This window comes from Garra rufa, chromosome 16, assembly GCF_049309525.1.
Source record: "Garra rufa chromosome 16, GarRuf1.0, whole genome shotgun sequence".
Lineage (NCBI taxonomy): Eukaryota > Metazoa > Chordata > Actinopteri > Cypriniformes > Cyprinidae > Garra > Garra rufa.
In genome coordinates this window covers 23131937-23149776 of record NC_133376.1, presented here as the reverse complement: position 1 = coordinate 23149776, position 17840 = coordinate 23131937, and the positions used below count along the sequence as shown (strand labels likewise).

General features: G+C 37.3%; 2 protein-coding genes across 2 annotated transcripts; both read right to left on the bottom strand.

Moving 5' to 3' along the window:
- Window positions 1–326: 326 nt before the first annotated feature.
- On the bottom strand, window positions 327–5059 carry ccna2 (cyclin A2). The gene is made up of 9 exons (XM_073820823.1): window positions 4826–5059; window positions 4464–4706; window positions 2604–2844; window positions 2127–2233; window positions 1814–2037; window positions 1527–1731; window positions 1327–1440; window positions 828–961; window positions 327–748 (listed from the first exon to the last, which is right to left on the bottom strand). The coding sequence occupies exons 2-9, from the start codon at window positions 4674–4676 to the stop codon at window positions 697–699; spliced, it is 1290 nt and encodes a 429-aa protein (XP_073676924.1). The 5' UTR covers window positions 4677–4706; window positions 4826–5059; the 3' UTR covers window positions 327–696.
- A 1119-nt stretch (window positions 5060–6178) lies between these two features.
- bbs7 (Bardet-Biedl syndrome 7) lies at window positions 6179–15705 on the bottom strand. Its single transcript, XM_073820756.1, has 19 exons — window positions 15169–15705; window positions 14922–14987; window positions 13764–13826; window positions 13045–13220; window positions 12748–12934; window positions 12519–12591; window positions 12309–12425; window positions 12093–12223; window positions 11655–11739; window positions 11434–11536; window positions 11118–11310; window positions 9009–9083; window positions 8853–8918; window positions 8625–8764; window positions 8370–8534; window positions 7349–7458; window positions 7094–7197; window positions 6889–7012; window positions 6179–6547 (listed from the first exon to the last, which is right to left on the bottom strand). Exons 1-19 carry the CDS (start codon window positions 15202–15204, stop codon window positions 6414–6416), a joined length of 2148 nt encoding a protein of 715 aa, XP_073676857.1. The 5' UTR covers window positions 15205–15705; the 3' UTR covers window positions 6179–6413.
- Between the last annotated feature and the right edge of the window lie 2135 nt (window positions 15706–17840).

The window sequence follows — 17840 nt, the reverse complement described above, 5'->3', positions numbered from 1 at the left end:
AAGTCTTTGATTTTTAGTTTATTGACTGAAGAACGAACACCTTGAACGACAATGGGAATGAGTAAATTGTCTGCAAATTTCTGTTTTGGAAGTGAGCTTAATATCCAATTTAACAAGTTCTCCAAATCCAGTCAGGATTTCAGCAACTGCATGGAGAACCACTTGCATGCTTTACACTGATAAAAATAGATCCAAGAAGTTATCACCTAAATTCAATAAATGAAGCAACTCTAAATTAAACTGTCTATCACAAAAGATTATGCAATAAAACAGTTTACCCCTTCCCACCTCAGAACATGATTAATAGAAACAAGACATGAACAAAGTACGTTAAAGGCCAGCAGCACTTTTATTAAGATGTAAAAGGGAGGGTCACTTTAACAGTGTAGAAAGGAGAGATAAAGTGCACTGCTGGAGTCTTTCATAAAAATAGAATACAAACACTGATATTAAAACAAAGCTTGATTACCTAATGTACAAATATCTGGTTGTATCAAGCATAAAAAATAAAAATAAAATAAAAAGCGCAATCCTTAAGGACTGCAGATAAAAATGTACATGTCACTAAGATCTCACCATCCCTCCAAAATTGAGGCTATGGCTTCAGTTATTGGAGTTACGGAAATAAAAGCATCAAAAAGAGTGTGCACAATTCCCATAGAGGTACAGAACCAATGAACAATGTTGACAGACTGGTTAGTTCAACATCAGCTTCTCTGGAGGCTCAATGAGAGAGACTTCATGGTACCTGGAAGGAAACACCACAGGAAAAAGTTAGCCATTGTTAGTCAACCATTGAACTACTGATGTAATGGAAGTGAACTTACTTTGAGCCCTTGTATTTCTCTTTAACAGCCTGCTGTGTGTGCTGAGCAGCACCGAGGTAGGTCTGATGGAGATCCTGAATGCACGGCATAAGATCCTCCAAAGTGTAGCCAGTCACCTCAACAAGTGCCTTCGACTGAAAAAGGCAAGAGTTATAAAGGGAAAACCAAAAAGGCAAGAGTTATAAAGGGAAAACCAAAATATCCAAGTAAACCCATCAATTAGATGACTAGGTATGGATTAAGGTTAAACTGTTCTTTATTGGCATCAATGGTTCCATGAAGAACCTTAAACATCCTTGGAACCTTTTAAATGCAGAAAAGCCTCTTTAGTTAAAACGGGCTCTTTAGATTTTTAAAATGTTCTTCAAAACGGTTCAAGAACCCTTCACTGAAAGGTTCTTTGGGGAACCAAAGAGATGGCATCACAGTGTATGAACCCTAAAATGTGACAAAGATGGTCACCCAATTTTGTATACCAGAATTGATTGTGCAAACTCACCCATGATCCACCTGCAATTGTGTGGTTGGCCAAAATGAAAGCTGCAGCAGCAGTTTGAGATGGAAGGTACTTCAGGAAGGGGTCACAATCGATCAAACTCAGCTCACCAAGAAACTGAAAGGAGGTAAAAGTGTTAAAACGGTTTCATGTGATAACAGGAAAACACCATACAACTACTGAACTGCAGGAAGCGTTCTCACCATTGATAAGCTTTCCACTTTGTTGCTCACAGGCTGGTGCAAGAAATACTGGGTGAGGAACTGATTGATCGTTGGAGCAGCAAGATCAAACGAGAGGACGGTCAGCACCAGATGCTCCATCCTTAACACTTGTTTTTTTGTGTAGGTGTCGTCAGTGATGTAAACAAATTCTGCCACCTCCGGGGGATAGATCTCCTCAAACTTCCTACAGGCAGAGAGAGAATTGAGAGTATTGAGAACAGCAAGGAAGGTTACGCCATTGGAGGCTTTAAGGCAGAGATACTTACGAAGCCAAAAGCATAGCAGCGGTGCCCACCAACTGTAGTTTTCCTCTCAGGACAGACATGGAAGACAAAAAGCGATCGATGTAGTTTACAGCCAGGTAGAGCGTCTCATTCTGGAGCTTGTACTCCTCTCCTACTTCCACCAACCAGTCTACTAGAATGGCACGCATGCTGTTTGTGATGTCGGGCTGTTTCTTCATGTAACCTGCTTTTGGCTTTGACTTCACCTGCATGACAAAAGCATAAAATCTGAGCAAAGCTGTAGAGAATGCGTCATTAAAAGACTGATGTACACATGCAACCTTCATGTCCTCACCTCCATTTCCCGCAAGTGCGCGTGTATCTCTGCTGCGTAATCTGCGACTTCGTTAACATTTGTGGGCCTCTCTTCACCATCAATTATCGACATATCCATAGGAGAGTCTATGTAATAAGAGATGTATAAGTTATAATTAAGGTACTCAAATCACCTTTTCTGTCATACCAGCCATTTCGCAAATGTAATGTGCCTGGCTTCTGGTCTCTTCCGCTTCCAGCTGTACAAAACAACTCATTTCGCTGCTTGATATGGCAAACTAGTGTCTTACCATATTACTTTAATGTATTATCTTTATTAACAATGGTTTGTAGTGCAAATGGTTTTACCATTTACTGATTTTCATTTCATTTCCTTAAGGCAGCTTATGAACCAGAAGTCTAACACATTACCAGAAAAAAAAAACAAAACGCTTGCTTCTGCATTGAAAACTGAGGTCGATAAAGAGAAACAAAACAGGGTAGGTGTTTGCCTTACCAAAACTGGCTTCCATTGGCAGGTCAATAGTGGCGAGGGGCTGCCTTAGACGGGTCACGGTGGGATTTAGTGTGAGAGGGGAGCAATCCATGGTTGCTCTTTGGGTGGACAGTTTCTTAGAGCATGCACCATCAGGCTCATCCACATGGATCTGAAAAGCAGGTTGCCTGTTGGAAGGCTTCTCTCCAAAGCTTCTGCCATGTTCTTCAGATTTGCATGCGATTATCTGGGGCCCAGAGACCTAGAAACAGAAAAATGGATTAGTGATGGAAAAAAAAAAAAAACCCACTGTCCTATAGAGTACATGGGTGATTATAGGGTCTTTTTGCAGGAGCTTTATCATGTAGTCAATTTGACCCACTTCAGTTTTGAGCGGTTGGAAACACTGGTTGAGTTTTGAGCTGTGACTAATTTAAGGTCATGAAAACATGCAAAAGTATAAACACTCTGAAGTGTGTATACAAATTTATAATAACTGACATTTGAGAAACAGTATGACGGTTTCTTGAGTTGTAGTTTCTCCACTGTACTCTGAGGGTAGTTACATTTATGCTTTTAATCACATGCCTTTATCTGAAGAAACATACTGAATTAAAACAGCAAGTTCATGTCATGCATGTTAAAGGAATGTTTACACAAAAAAAAAAAAGTCATTAATTATTCATTCTCATAGCGTTCCAAAACCGTAAGACTTTCGTTGATATTCGGAACACAAATTAAGATATTTGACGAATATCCAAGAGCTTTCTGACTCTCCAGAGACTACATGGGACATTCCACATTCAAGGCCCAGAAAAGTAGCAAGAACAGAAAAAAACAAAAGAGGTGATGTGACAGTGGTTTGCTTGACTTTATTGGACAAATTTTCAATAATGGAGGCAGAGGGCGATTCAGGAGAGAATAGTTTTTTTTTTGCAAAAAGTACTCGTAGCCTCATAAAATTAGTTGAACCACTGAATGATCTCACAGACTATTTTATAGAAGGCTCTCAGATTTCATTAAATCTCTTCACTTGAGTTCTGAAGATAAAAAGGTCTTAAGGGTTTGAAACGACATGAGGAAGAGTAAATATAGACAATTTTCACTTTTGACTGAACTAACCCTTTAATAAGTGTTACCTTGTCTACTTGAAAACATCTTAAATCGAGAGGAAAAAAAAACAAGTGCGAGTAGTATGTTAACACCATTTGTAAAAACACAGCTGTACCCAGATTTAGAAGGTAAAAAAAAAAAAGGTAACGTTACTTTGTGGGAAAAATAAATAATTTGGATATGCACCTGCTGCAGTATTACAGTCAACCAGAACTATATGTAACCTCATTTGGAAGTAAAAATGTTATGCAGAATGACAGCCTCAGTCAAACATCTTTTGTGGTACACAGAACGTGTATGATTGTACATATCTGAAATATTAGGGAGCACAGGTCAATTCGTTTTTGGTGAACTACCCCTTTAACTAACCAGCCAACCCGGTTTACTATGGCAGCAGTGAATGGGTTTGTAAAATGGCGGTCTGCGCGTTGGGAGGGAATGAGCTGCAGGCATTTAACACTGCATTTCTTTTTCCACATGTGGCGCCATAAATGCAATTTGACCCAAAAGAGAAGCCAAAAGGGTACAAAATTTATATTTATATTCGTGATTCAAAGGGACAAAGCCTGCGAGCACTTTGACTAACGTTAGTTCAACCAAAGCAGCGTTCAGTTCATGTCTAATCAATATTGTGAGGTTAGTAGTTGTTAGAAGCAAGACACAGATTGTTGAACTAAATCCTCATACATGCTAACGTTACTCTTAAGCTGATGGAATCAGTCTATAACAGAAGCACATTTCATTGTCATGTGCCATGCGTGCTCTAACCTGTTTAGCGCCGCGCAGAACGGGCTGTCTGCGCTGATTGTTCTCCAGGGCGCCCAGTACAGTCCTGTTGCCTGGTTTAGGGTTGACATTTTCCCGATTTTCGACTCTGTTCTTTGCTGCGCCGCGTAGTCGTGAAAGCATGTTTTCTTGATTGTGAATATCTGCTCCCGAGTCTTGAACCGCGCTTCCTTGTGTTTGACCGACAGATGACATCCTTACAGCAGGAGATCAACTCAAATCGCCCTGCAAAACGGATCGATGGTTTAAAGCATACACACCACAGGATTTGATGTTATTTTTTAACACCTTTGATCAAACAACACACACGTAAACACCAAATAAAGCATGTAAATCGGGCTAACCAGGGAGACTGGTAGAGATGAGCTGTTGAAATCCGGACAAAAACAATATAAACAGTTACCAGCGGCGTTTTACAAAACCGAGATTCAAAAATAAATCATGCAATATTCCTATCCTAAAGAAACCGCGCCATGCCGGTGTGCAAAGCCCCTCAATACGCCACGGAGAGCTCACAAAAGATCCTTCTATGAAGTCAAACGGCGCCTTGTTGCTTTTTTGCAGCTGCTTGGTTTGATATTGTGGCTGTCTCAGTTCAAGTAGCCCGCGACTATTGAAACGGGCCAATCAGAATGCAGCAAACCCAAACGTCACTTATTATACGGAAGCCTACAAAGTACAAATTGCGATTCTGCCGAGCCGTTGACTTTCATTGGCTCAAAGGAATTTTGAAACTGTTTGAAAACAATGTGAAATTGAATCTCAAGATGGCACGTTTATACACTACTAGTCAAAAGTTTTTGGACTTTAAGATTTTTAATGCTTTTTAAAGAAGTCTATTCTGCTCACCAAGCCTGCATTTATTTGAGCCAGCAAAAGCAGTACTATTGTGAAATATTTAAATATTTAAAATAACTGCTTTCTATTTGAATATATTTTAAAATGTTATTCAAATGTGAGCAAAGCTAAACTTTTAGCATCATTACTTTAATCTTCAGTGTTACACGATTCTTCAGAAATCATTCTAATATGCTGATTTGCATATTACATTTTTTATATTTTACATTACGTTTTATATTATAACATTTTTATATCAATATTTAATACAGATGAGTACTTTGATGAATAGAAATATAAAATATAATAGTAATGCTTTTATTTAATAAGGATGCTTTAAATTGAACAGAAGTGATGATTCTTCCGTTCTTAACTTTATATTTATCAAAGAAGCCTGAAAAAATTCTACTCAGCTGTTTCCAACATAATATAATAAATGTTTTTTTAACAGCAAATCAGAATGTTAAAATGATTTTTGAAGGATCATGTGACTGGAGTAATGATGCTTAAAATTCAGCGTTGAAATCACAGGAAAACATTACATTGTAAAATATGTTAAAATAGAAAAGTTATTTTAAATAGTACAAATATTTCAAAATTTGACTCTTTTTGCTGTACTTTGGATCAAATAAATGCAGGCTTGGTGAGCAGAAGAGACTTCTTTAAAAACATTACAAATCTTACTGTTCAAAAACTTTTGACTGGTAGTGTATGTGCATAATTTTTAAAAATTTTATTCTAATACTGCCGTCATCACACTAAGTTTTTTTCCAAAAATAAAATATCAAAATATGATCAACGGAAAGATTGATTGAATGACAGTATGTTCTGGCTGAAAGACAAACAAAAACAGGCACAAATTGTTCATGACAATGTTTATTTCTGTAGAAATGTATCTAGACAATGGATGAGAGTTCTAAAAATATATAAAACAACTGCAGTCACACATATGTTTTTATGTTTATTACATTGAACATTTTAATTTGAATCTGTAATGGAACAAACAGCTTGATCCCTCTAGAATAACAAATGTTTATTGCAAAAACACAAAAATCACAAAACACATTTCTAAAAGTGCTTTAATTGTACATTTCATTACGCTTCACTGAAAAATTCCATCAGTGAATCAAGTTCATAGTTGTTCAGAATCGCGAGCAGCTGTGAAACTTTTGTTTTGACATTTTGTCCTTTAAATTTGAACTTGTCGATGAACAAATCAGTGATCATACCTGTAAGAAAACACAAAATGGTTTGTTAACCCATAGATCTCAGTCTCATTATTTCTTGTGCAAAGACATAATCTGAATATACAGGAGTTGTGTAAAAAAAACATTAATTTTATAGAAATCTACAATACATTTTTACATCTAGGGCCAGATTTCCTAACAGCTTGCACTAGTGCAGACTGTCTTTTGGTGTTAAAATAGTACTGTCAGGATTTACTAAAGACGTGCAGTGAAGAATTAGCGCTGAAAAGGCATGGACAGCACTCTAATTTGCCTTGTTTAGTAAATCTGGCCCCTAAAATTTGAAATAATATATTGTAAAATACTCTGTAGAATTCACTCACCATACAATCTTTCTAAATGTGCTGGTTGTTTCTTATATTCTTCTAAGAGCTGGGCAGATTCATCCAGTATACTGCGATACTCTGGAATCAGGAAATCTGCATTCCCTTCATGCACCTGCAGCTCCTGCGTACAATACACAAAGACACACTCAGTAGGCTTGTTTTAAGCATGTTTTTTTTTTTTTTGGTCTTTTTTATGTTTTACCTTCAAAGCATCAATAAGCTGAACTTTTTTGGCCAAAATCAGCTGGTACTCTAGCTTGGGATGAATCATTTGAAGAGTATGGCTCACAGAGTCCTCATTCACCTCTGAAACCAACATAACAACAGTGGTCAGCCAAAAGAGATCGCCATTTACATCTAGTATAATTTTGCAACCCAAATGCATTTCTACTGACCACTTCTGATTGGATTTAGCCAAGAGGGGGTCTCATTTAATAAACCACTTTTGTGAACTCACCGTAGGATATATTCAGATTGATTTTCCGCTTCGTGGCCTCTTTAGACAAAACATCCTTCAGTATGGATATGGTAGAAATGTTGTCTGATTTGAAGTTTGCCTCACCTTTACTGGAAACCATTAAAAAAAAAATGATAAAGATTGATTACAACACTTTCTCTAATAAATAAATCATCTATTAGGGTCTTTATCCAACCGTAATACGCAAAAATAAATACAACTGAGGTAAAAATTTTACATATACCTTGCAAATTCTGCAAAATGTTAATTATTTTACCAAAATAAGAGGGATCATACAAAATGCATGTTATTTTTTATTTAGTACTGACCTGAATAAGATATTTCACATTAAAGACATTTACATATAGCCCACAATAGTGGACTATGGCCCGGTTTCACAGACAGGGCTTAGACTAAGCCAGGATTAGGCCATAGTTCAATTAGGACATTTAAGTAATTTTTATAAACATGCTTAGAAAAAACATTACTGATGTGCATCTTGAGACAAAACAAAGGCACTGATATATTTTAAGATCAATCAGTGCAATTTTGTTTCAGTTGAAACAGCTCAGACTTACATTTTAGTCTAGGACTAGGCTTAAGCCTTGTCTGTGAAACCGGGGGTATATGTAAACATCACTGAGCATTTAAACCTTCTGTAATAGTTGTATATGAGTCCCTCAGTTGTCCTCAGTGTGAAAAGATGGATCTCAAAATCATACAGTCATTGTTGGAAAGGGTTCAAATACACACAAATGTTGAAAAACCAAATAATAACTGTTCAGGACATACAAGTGACTCATTACCAACTGTCACTAAACCAAAAAACACAGCTGTGAATCATTCAGGTAACAAGAATCAAGTTTTTAGGTCAGTACTGATCCCTATTATTTTGGTAAAATAACATTTTGCAGATTTTGCAAGGTACAAAACAATCATATGCACATAAAGAAAAATAGTACTAATTCATGGATACATTTTATAAATATACATATTTATATATTGAACAAGTAGGCCTCACCAATAGGTGGCTTCTAGCTGTGTGCCCAAGAAAGTGTTCTGAAAGTAGAATGTGATGCTCTCTCCTGCCGGGGTTTTCTCTGGGACCTCAGGCAGACAGAACACAACCCATGAATGGATCTCTGCAAAACTGAACTGTCCTGTCAGTCTCAATGTGTTCATAGGCCTAGTCATGAAGAGAGAATGACAGTAATGTTTAGCTGGCAGAATAAATGCATGATAAGAATTTATAACTATTGTGTTTCTCTAAGCTCACCGATCCTGATCGATTGAGTGTGTTCTCTGGTGGAGGGAAAGAGGTTTGATCTGGTATTGTCGAACCTGGCAGGTTTTGGGCTGAAGCCTTGGCGTCACGTAAGCCTGAAGGGTGCCGTACTGACCCTCTATAGACCTCACCTTAGAGCAAAATCAGGACAAATGCTCAAATATTGCCAATCTTGCAATTTAAATGAAAATAGTCCATATTACACAAAGAAATAGACACCTTCAGTTCCAGCCTAGTTGTATTTGCTTGGCACCTGTAGGTGGCGAGGAGAAAGTTCCCGTTTGACTGTGGGGTTAGATGGACAAACAAAGACAGTTTTGCAAACACATGTGATGTGGTCATTAAGTAAGCTTAATGATATAGCACCTTCATTACCTCTGAATCACATTCGCTGAAGCTGACCACTGCTGAATTCTTATCAACATCCAGCAGGTCAATGGGAACATCACTCTGTCAGAAACAAATCTTATATTTTACAATGCTTAAATTACAACACATTAATTAGTGAAGATCTTTGATTAAAATACATCTTTAAATGAAATGGATAGTTCCAGCTCTTAAAAGGACTGTTCAAAATTCTGTCATTAATGCCTCACCCTCATGTCTTTCTAAACCCATAAGAACTTTGTTTATCTTTGTAACACAAATTAAGATGTTTTTGAAGAAATCTGAGCGCTTTCTGACCCTGCATAGTAGTGTTGGGTCGAGTCCACCTAAGTCGAGTCCGAGTCTTTATCCATTCGAGTCCGAGTCGAGTCCGAGTCCAAAATGTCCCGCCCATAAGACCGTTTGATTGACATGTCAAACAACCAATCACAGTTTGTTTCGTTCAGCGTCACGTTTATGTGCGTGGAAATGCCCCCACAACAACAGACTGGCGTGCAACAAGTCAGTCATTGAAATAACCAGCATTGAAAGATAACGAAGAAGAGGGAGAACAAGCAGTAAGTCAGTAATTTGTTCGCGAACGTCGCATATGTGTAAAACAACAATGGCGTCTGCATAAGCACATTTTAGCAAAACGCCGAGTAAATCAGTCTGCGCTTTGTTTCCCGGCGGACCGAAAATAAACGCGTCACTCGCATCTTCCGGAAATCCGGTCAAATTCAACTAATCAGATGATGACTTCGACATTCCTGAAGTGTTTCCAGTTAAGCGTACCATATGCATCAGACGTTTAGCCAACGTTCCGTGGGCGTGATGCCTGAGGCTGAGACTAGGGTTGCATTGGCATGGCATTTTTATTTTTTTTCTTGGATAAAAATGAGGCTGTAAGGGGACAGTTTTTAAGTAGCAGTCTATGGAGGCCATGGAATAAAAGAGTAAAAAAAAGTAAATTTGAGGTTATATTTCAAAATTCTGACTTTATTTTCACAATTCCAAGATTATATATCACAATTTTGATAAGAAATGACATTCTCCCTTTTCCCCTCAGCTCAAAATCATGAGTTTAAATCCCACACTTCTGACATTTTTCCCCTCAGAAAACTCTGTTGAGTTAATTTGAGTAATAAAGTCCGAAATACAACATATAAACATCATATAAAAAAATTCTGAATTGTGTCTTAAAATAGGTAAATGTAATATGACGCAGTCTGCTGCAGCAGGTTTACGCTGTTGTCGCTTTAAGACCGGTTGCACCGATCAGATATTGTGACACATCTGTATTTCTCCCAACAGGCTTTCAAGTACTGGCAAGACTTTTAAACACGTGCGAATACTGAATGTCACTTTCGTAATAATGCATCGAGTCAGTAAAATTTCCGTCAACTGTTTCTGGACTCGGCTGGACTCGGCAATTATTCCCGAGTCAAGTCCGAGTCAAAATGCATCCGAGTCCGTGACAAGTCCGAGTCCGCTAAAAATTTAACTCGAGACCGGACTCGAGTCCGAGTACAAGTCCGAGTACCACAACTCTACTGCATAGACAGCAACACAACCATGTTCAAGGCCCAGAAAGGTGCCTTCTATGTCAGTCTTCGACGCACATTCATGAGAGTACCACAGAAGAGATGAAATTGTTGAATAAAGTCATTGTTTTTTTTTCTTTAAGCACAAACAGTATTCTCATAGCTTCATAACATTATGTTTGAACCACTTAGGTGACATGGATTATTTTAACACTCTCCTTGCCACCTTTTTAGGACTTAAACAATGTGTTGCTGTCTATGGAGGGCCAGAAAGCTTTTGGATTTCATCAAAAATATATTAATTTGTGTTCTGAAGATGAACAAAGGTCTCACATGAGGGTGAGTAATTAATGACAGAATTTTCAATTTTGGGTGGACTATCCCTTCAATGTTTATTCATTTAATTAGCACAAAATTAGCATATTAGAATTATTTCTGAAGCATCATGTGATACTGAAGTCTGCAGTAGTGGCTGTTATAAATTCAGCTTTGCCACCACAAAATTTAATTTAATTTAAACTTTCGAACACTAGTTTAAATAAATACAAGATGAATTGTGGTGTATTGCTCTCACCTGTAGCAGCAAGTTATCAATGGCAGTCTGCACCTCTAATGTGAGGCTGTAGCTGGCATCATCCTGGCACAACGTGAATTTGTCATTGATGCTAAAGACTGGTACAGCGGACACAGCCGTGCTGGACTGAGAGCTCTGCTGGTATTTTTCTCTCCCCTGCAACACTTTCACTTGCAACTGCTCTAACTCTGCCCTGTACAAACACATGCACCAAACTAGGCATGTCAGGTGTTTCAAAATCTATGGCAGTCTGGTAAACAGACATTTGCTGTATAAGACTCATCATCAGGACAGGAAACAGACGGATGTGTAATACCTGAGTGCAGCCACCTTCCCCTGGGTCTCCCGGCTCATCTTGATCTCATCCCCTGGGCCTGCTACCATCTGCTGAGGCTCTGTGGTGAGACCAGACACCCATCCTGAAAACCAGTCACATGACCTCTTAGTGAAGAATAAACTGTACACTGACATCATCCACACAGTATTATTCTTAGAAAATACACAGTAACATGCTTTTATCTAACATCCACAGCTAACCTGTGTAAGTTGTTGTAAGAACTTCATCATACATTTCCTTTCCGACGCAGCCACCCTGGATTGATGTGACACTCTCAGATAAAACCTTGTAAACACGGAAAGACAATTATTACAAGTGTAGTGTAGCTCAATTTAATTTGAGACAAGGTCTTGTTTAAAGGAATAGTTCATCCGAAAATGAAGCTTCATAAAACTGTGGTTAAATCACTGATGTCACCTTGAACGTGTCAGTTGCGTTGTTGTCTATGCAGGGTCGGAAAGCTCTGGGATTTCATCAAAAATATTTTATTTTGTGTTCAGAAGATGAACACAACAGGTCTTACAGGTGTGGAATGACATGAGGGTGAGTAATTAATGACAGTACTTTCATTTTTGGGTGAACTATATCTTTAATTAGGGTGTTTTTTAAATTGTTTATCATTTACATGTGACACTCACATTTTCAAAGTGCAGCGTTGGCTCATTTGAACTGTCCAACCCGTAGACCTCCACAGTCCCATCATCCCTTCCCACCAGGATGTCCTTCACACCATCACCAACAATGTCAAAGGTATCAATACAAAGCACACCTTAAAAAAAGACCAAAAAAAACAATACAAATGATCATGGCTTTAATATTTAATATCTAATAACCCCTCACTATCTAATTCATACCTCCTTTTTTCTTCTCGTTATCTAGCTCCCAACTAGTAACGGGTCCAGATTTGGTAATCTGAAGAAGACCTAGTTTACCATCAGCTGTTCCATAAAGAACTTCCTCACCACCCTTTCCTGAAGATCAAGATTTCATGAGTTATCAAATTCTCAGACTTGACCAATACATGCTTTTAGACTAAAATAAATGAGCAGGTATTTAATACATACCACCATCTCTGTTGAGAAGTTCCAGAACAGTTGGAGGTCCGGGAACTTCTACATCATACTGAAGGTCGGAGCCCTGATGGAGCACAATATGTAGGATGACTTGAGCATCAAATATTGTATATGGCCACCAAGTAATGGACATCATGACTACCAGTGATTGTTAAATTATAATTAGGTAACAGACAAAGGGTGGTAAACATGGACAGGACTGGACGCTGTGTTAACCTACCTGCAAAACTCGAAGTACCCTGTCCTGGCAAGCCAGGATGGGCACAATGCGGCTCACAGTCTCCACAGGTAAACACAGGACGTCATTGATCTTGTCTCCTGACAGGTAGTAGTCCTGATCCTTGCAGTCACAGTAATGGTTATAAATGTAACTGGCACACACAAACAGATCTGACCCTGAAACGTGCCTGTGGGAAAATAAGGCACAACAAAAAGTGAAGCATCCATAATGACACTGTTATATGTCATATCAAATTTGCTAATCAAGGGAGTCCGAAAAACAAAAAGCAGATCTCACATGGCATTTATGCTCTCTGTTAGGTTGGCTTCAAATGTAAGAAACTGTTTGCCCTTTTTAGTATATCCCCTCACTTCAGAGCCAGAGCTCACAAAGATCTTTTCCTGAGGGGTTCCCAAAGCCCCTCCAAGCTCAAGTCTGGAGATCTTCTGTCCTGGGAGTGATTTGAACACAGGCTGACAAAAAAGACAGAGATTTATTCCCCCATTGAAAAAAAATGTCTTTGATTTGCAGTCGTGCCGCTTAAAGGGAGAGTTCACCCAAAAAAAATGAAAATTCTGTCATTAAATTCTGTCCATTTTAGCAATGTCCTTACTACGTTCCTGTGCCTTGACCATGGTAGGACTCTTGCTGTCTATGCAGGGTCAGAAAGCTCTTGGATTAGATCAAAAATATCTTAATTTGTGTTCCAAAGATCAACAAAGGTCTTACGGGTTTGGAACGGCATGAGGGTGAGTAACTAATGACAAAATTAAATTTTTTGTGTTAACTACCCATTTAATATTTTTGAGGAAACCGTGACACATTTTTTCTCAGGATTTTTTATAAATACTAAAGTTCAAAAAGAACAGCATATATATATTGAAACAAATAATTTCACTTTTGATCAACTTGAAACATCCTTGCTGAACTGAAGTGTTAATTTCTTTCAACATCTTACTGACCCAAACGTTTGAATGCTAATGTATACTGCAACAGGAAACATCTCTGATACATACCACAGCCTCCCCTTTTTTCATTCCAAAACAGGTCACAACACCATCATGATCTGCAACAGCCACCTGAAATGAGAAAACAACAAACTAGAACCACCAGATACATCAACAACTTTATTTGTCAAGCCATCACGTTGCGTCTATAACAAATGCTTGTATGCTGTTTGACTGAGTGGGGGAGAAATGTCAAGCACATGCTCAAATAAACAAAACATGTTGAATGCTCTTTCACAAGTGGGATCTAATCTCCATCGCCCTTGTTTTACAAAATAAACCCCTGAAATAGTCTACAGCGGAAAGGTCATTAAGCCCTTAAAACTATGGAAAGTTTTTAAGACCGTACATTTTTGTCACAGATATTAATTCCAGCATTCATAAGCTTTCATTAAGTTTTAAAATTGAATTTTCTGTTAAAAGAATATTGCTTGTTAAATACAATTACTAATTTAATGTGCAGTACCAGTCAAAGGTTTTGGAATAAGATTTTAAATGTTTTTTCAAGAAGTCTCTTCTGCTCACCAAGCCTGCATTTATTTGATCCAAAATAGAGCAAGATCATTAATATTGTGATATATTTTTATTACTAAAAATTACTGCTTTCTATCTGAATACATTTTAAAATGTAATTTACTCCTGTGATCAAAGTTACATGTGATTTTGCTGTTCAAGATTTACTTTTTTATTATTATGATAAATAATTAAAACTGTTGAGTACATATTTTAGGATTCTTTAATAAATAGAAAGATCCAAAGATTTATCTGAAATAAAAAGCTTTTACAACAATATACACTATATCATTCATATCAATAAATGTTTTATGAGCAGCAATTCATAATATTAGAATGATTTTTGAAGGATCATGTGACTGGAGTAAAGATGCTAAACATCCAGCTTTGAAAAATACATTTTAAATATGTATTCCAATAGAAAAGAGTTATTTTAAATAGTAAACAATTTTCACAATATTACTGTTTTTGTACTTTAAATCAAATAAATGCAGGCTTGGTGAACAGAAGAGACTTCCTTAAAAAACAATAAAAACGTTTGACTGATTGTGTACGACAGTAATTATTTTCTGTGAACAGATGATCTTGACAAGCTTGATTTACACTAAACATGGAATATTATTTATTCCATATACAAAATAGACTCAGATATACCTTTTGAGTTGCTTTTCGCCCCACAGTTGGAAGAAGTTTCATGGTTTTTTGAGATGTCACTCCAACCTGAGAAAACAAAGATGACATTGCCATTAGTAAATTTCCTTTCTGATATTTAATAATATGTAAAATTCCTAAATATTTCAGTCACAGGCCCTACAAGTGTGCATTTTAGACGACCAAGTGCACATTTGCTATCACTGTAAATCACAGCATATCACATTCAGAGAAGTTGAGATCTTCTTACCTGGAGATAGTCAACGTGGTTTAAGTTCAACTCCATCTCGTTTGTTAGAATAATCACTGAGTTACGCAGATCCTTTTGAAGTGTGACAGGTCAACTGTTTTCTATTCAGCGCTGATATTTAAAGTACTTCTCTGTAATTCATTGACCAAGATGGTACTTTGAAAACTAAATAGATATTTCGAGCCTTCCCGATAGAGATATAACACAGTGGTCCTGGCTAGTCGTCACAACCGACTGGATTATCCTGCGGATTAGTTAGTTAGTGGCTGATTCTGCTACAGATGAAGTGGCTAACGTTAACGTTAGCTGTGTCAGTTGGTCCGCTTTACAAAATGATTCACGTCGCGGTAATATGTAGAAAAAACCTATGCCGCCTTTTCACAGACATTCATCCAAACAATATGCTTCGCTTCGCGGACAAAAATAATAACGCGGCTACATGCAGCAACAGCAAAAGTGTTTTTGTTTGCAGCTAACACGCTTCCTCCGCAGCGCCATGTTTGTCAGCCACCCAAACCATCTCTGGCTACCATGGTAACAGCAAACGTAATACGGTTCGTTCAAAACACTAAACATATTGTATATGATATATATATATTTTAAAAGTCAAAAGGCATATTTTCTCCTGATGCTATAAAAGCCTGATAAAAACATTAAATTATTTCCTAAACATTATATGAATTTAGGCAATTTCCTATTTTCAGAGTGTTTTCCTCAGACATTTGTGACCACAAAACCAGTCATAAGGGTAAATGTTTTCAAATTGAGATTCATACATAATCTTAAAGCTGAATAAATAAGTATAAATATGTATGGTTTGTTAGGACAATATTTGGCCGAAACACAACAAACTGGAAATCTGGAATCTGAGGATGCAAAAAAATCAAAATACTGAGAAAATCTACTTTAATGTTGTCCAAATGAAGTTCTTAGAAATGCATATTACTAATCAGAAATTAAGTTTTGATATATTTACGGTAGGACATTTACAAAATGTCTTCATGGAACATGATCTTTACTTTATATACTTATAAATTTTGTCAAAAAAAAAAACGATCATTTTGACCCATACAATGTATTTTTGGATATTGCTACAAATATAATCGTGCTACTTATAACAGTTTTTTGGTCCAGGGTCACATTTACTTCTATTTGTCCTGGTGCCCTAATGATTTAAACAATGAAATAACTGTAAATATTATTAAATAATTCAAATAGCTGGTCAAGCTGGGTTGGTGGTCGGCTGAAAGTGTCCAAAACCCATTGAAAACTCACAAAGAGACCAACCTAACTGTTTAGGCTGCTTTAAAAAAAATCGTATTGATCTTTTGTTAATGCTTTATCAAACATATACACATGGAATTTCATTCAACTTCATTATTATTAAGCACGTTTAATGGCCATTTTAGGTTTTATTTTGTGGGGACATTTTGCTCACTCTCTCTCTCTCTCTCTCTCTCTCTCTCTCTCACACACACACACACACACACAGGAGTGAATGAAGGGGTGTGGATGTGACTCAACAACAGTAGGAGGGGCGCAGCTGCGGCGAGGACTTCAAGCATCATTCTCATTTTTTTCACAAGACCAAAGAGACACAGCATGCTTCCTTTTGGATTATAAAGATTTGATGACAGAGGACATTAAAATCACCTTCCTTGGATAAAGCTTACAAGTGAACTATGAACTGCTTAATCTGAGGATTCCCTAAACAGCTGCATTAGTTTTATGCAATTTTATTGCAACTGATGCCCTCCCCAAGGAGGTTCCTGGTGGCGTCAACCTCCTTGCCTCTTAGAGCGGGATGGGGCTGGAACTTAAGTGTGTATGTGGGGCTCTTCACAGTATTGCTGGTTTTGATGGGACTTCTTCTGTGGATGCTGCTGAAGCAGCTCAGGAACTCTGTAGGCAAAAGCACCCTTCGGCCACATCTGGGTTCCTGCAGACATCGTGTGTTCTGAGAGAGAAACATAATGGATAACGATGGAAAAAAAGACTTTGGAGGATCTGCATAGAGCTCTGATAAAACTGCTGGACAATGAAAGATTGACAGCAAATACTGTGGCTGCGACGGATAAAAGAATGAAAAACTATATTGAGGACTTGTTATGCTTTGCAATGGAAACGTGAGATGTATTTAATGACTATTTATTCATCTATAGCATGGCAGATGCTTTAAAATGCTGATAAAAAGCTTATTCTGACATCAGTTCTTTGTAAAAATAGATACGTAAAAGTTAATTTATTTACTAGACACAGGTTTAATAGCATTAATTCAGTTTATATTAGTTTGTAGAAAGCCAATACTATTCACTACTCACACACAATTACTCACACACACGTTTTATAAAAGATTAATTAAAAAGTCAGTCAATATCTCTACTAACTAGTTTCAGGGCAAGAATAGATTTTTTCTACTGTTTGTTCTAGGCATGAAGAGGGTTATTTATGAATAAAAGAGTGGAATCAATTATGTTGCATATAGAGAAAATGTCTCAAATGACAAACGATTTTCCATAATGCAACCCTGAATTCCTTCTGGAATTGCTAACTAACAATGGAGACCTGTCACACTCAATACTGCTAAATGTTCAAACATGTTTGTGTTGTAAAATACGCTGATAACACTGCAGTGTGTCTTTTTATATCTTGTTTCCCAGTGTTCTTGCATT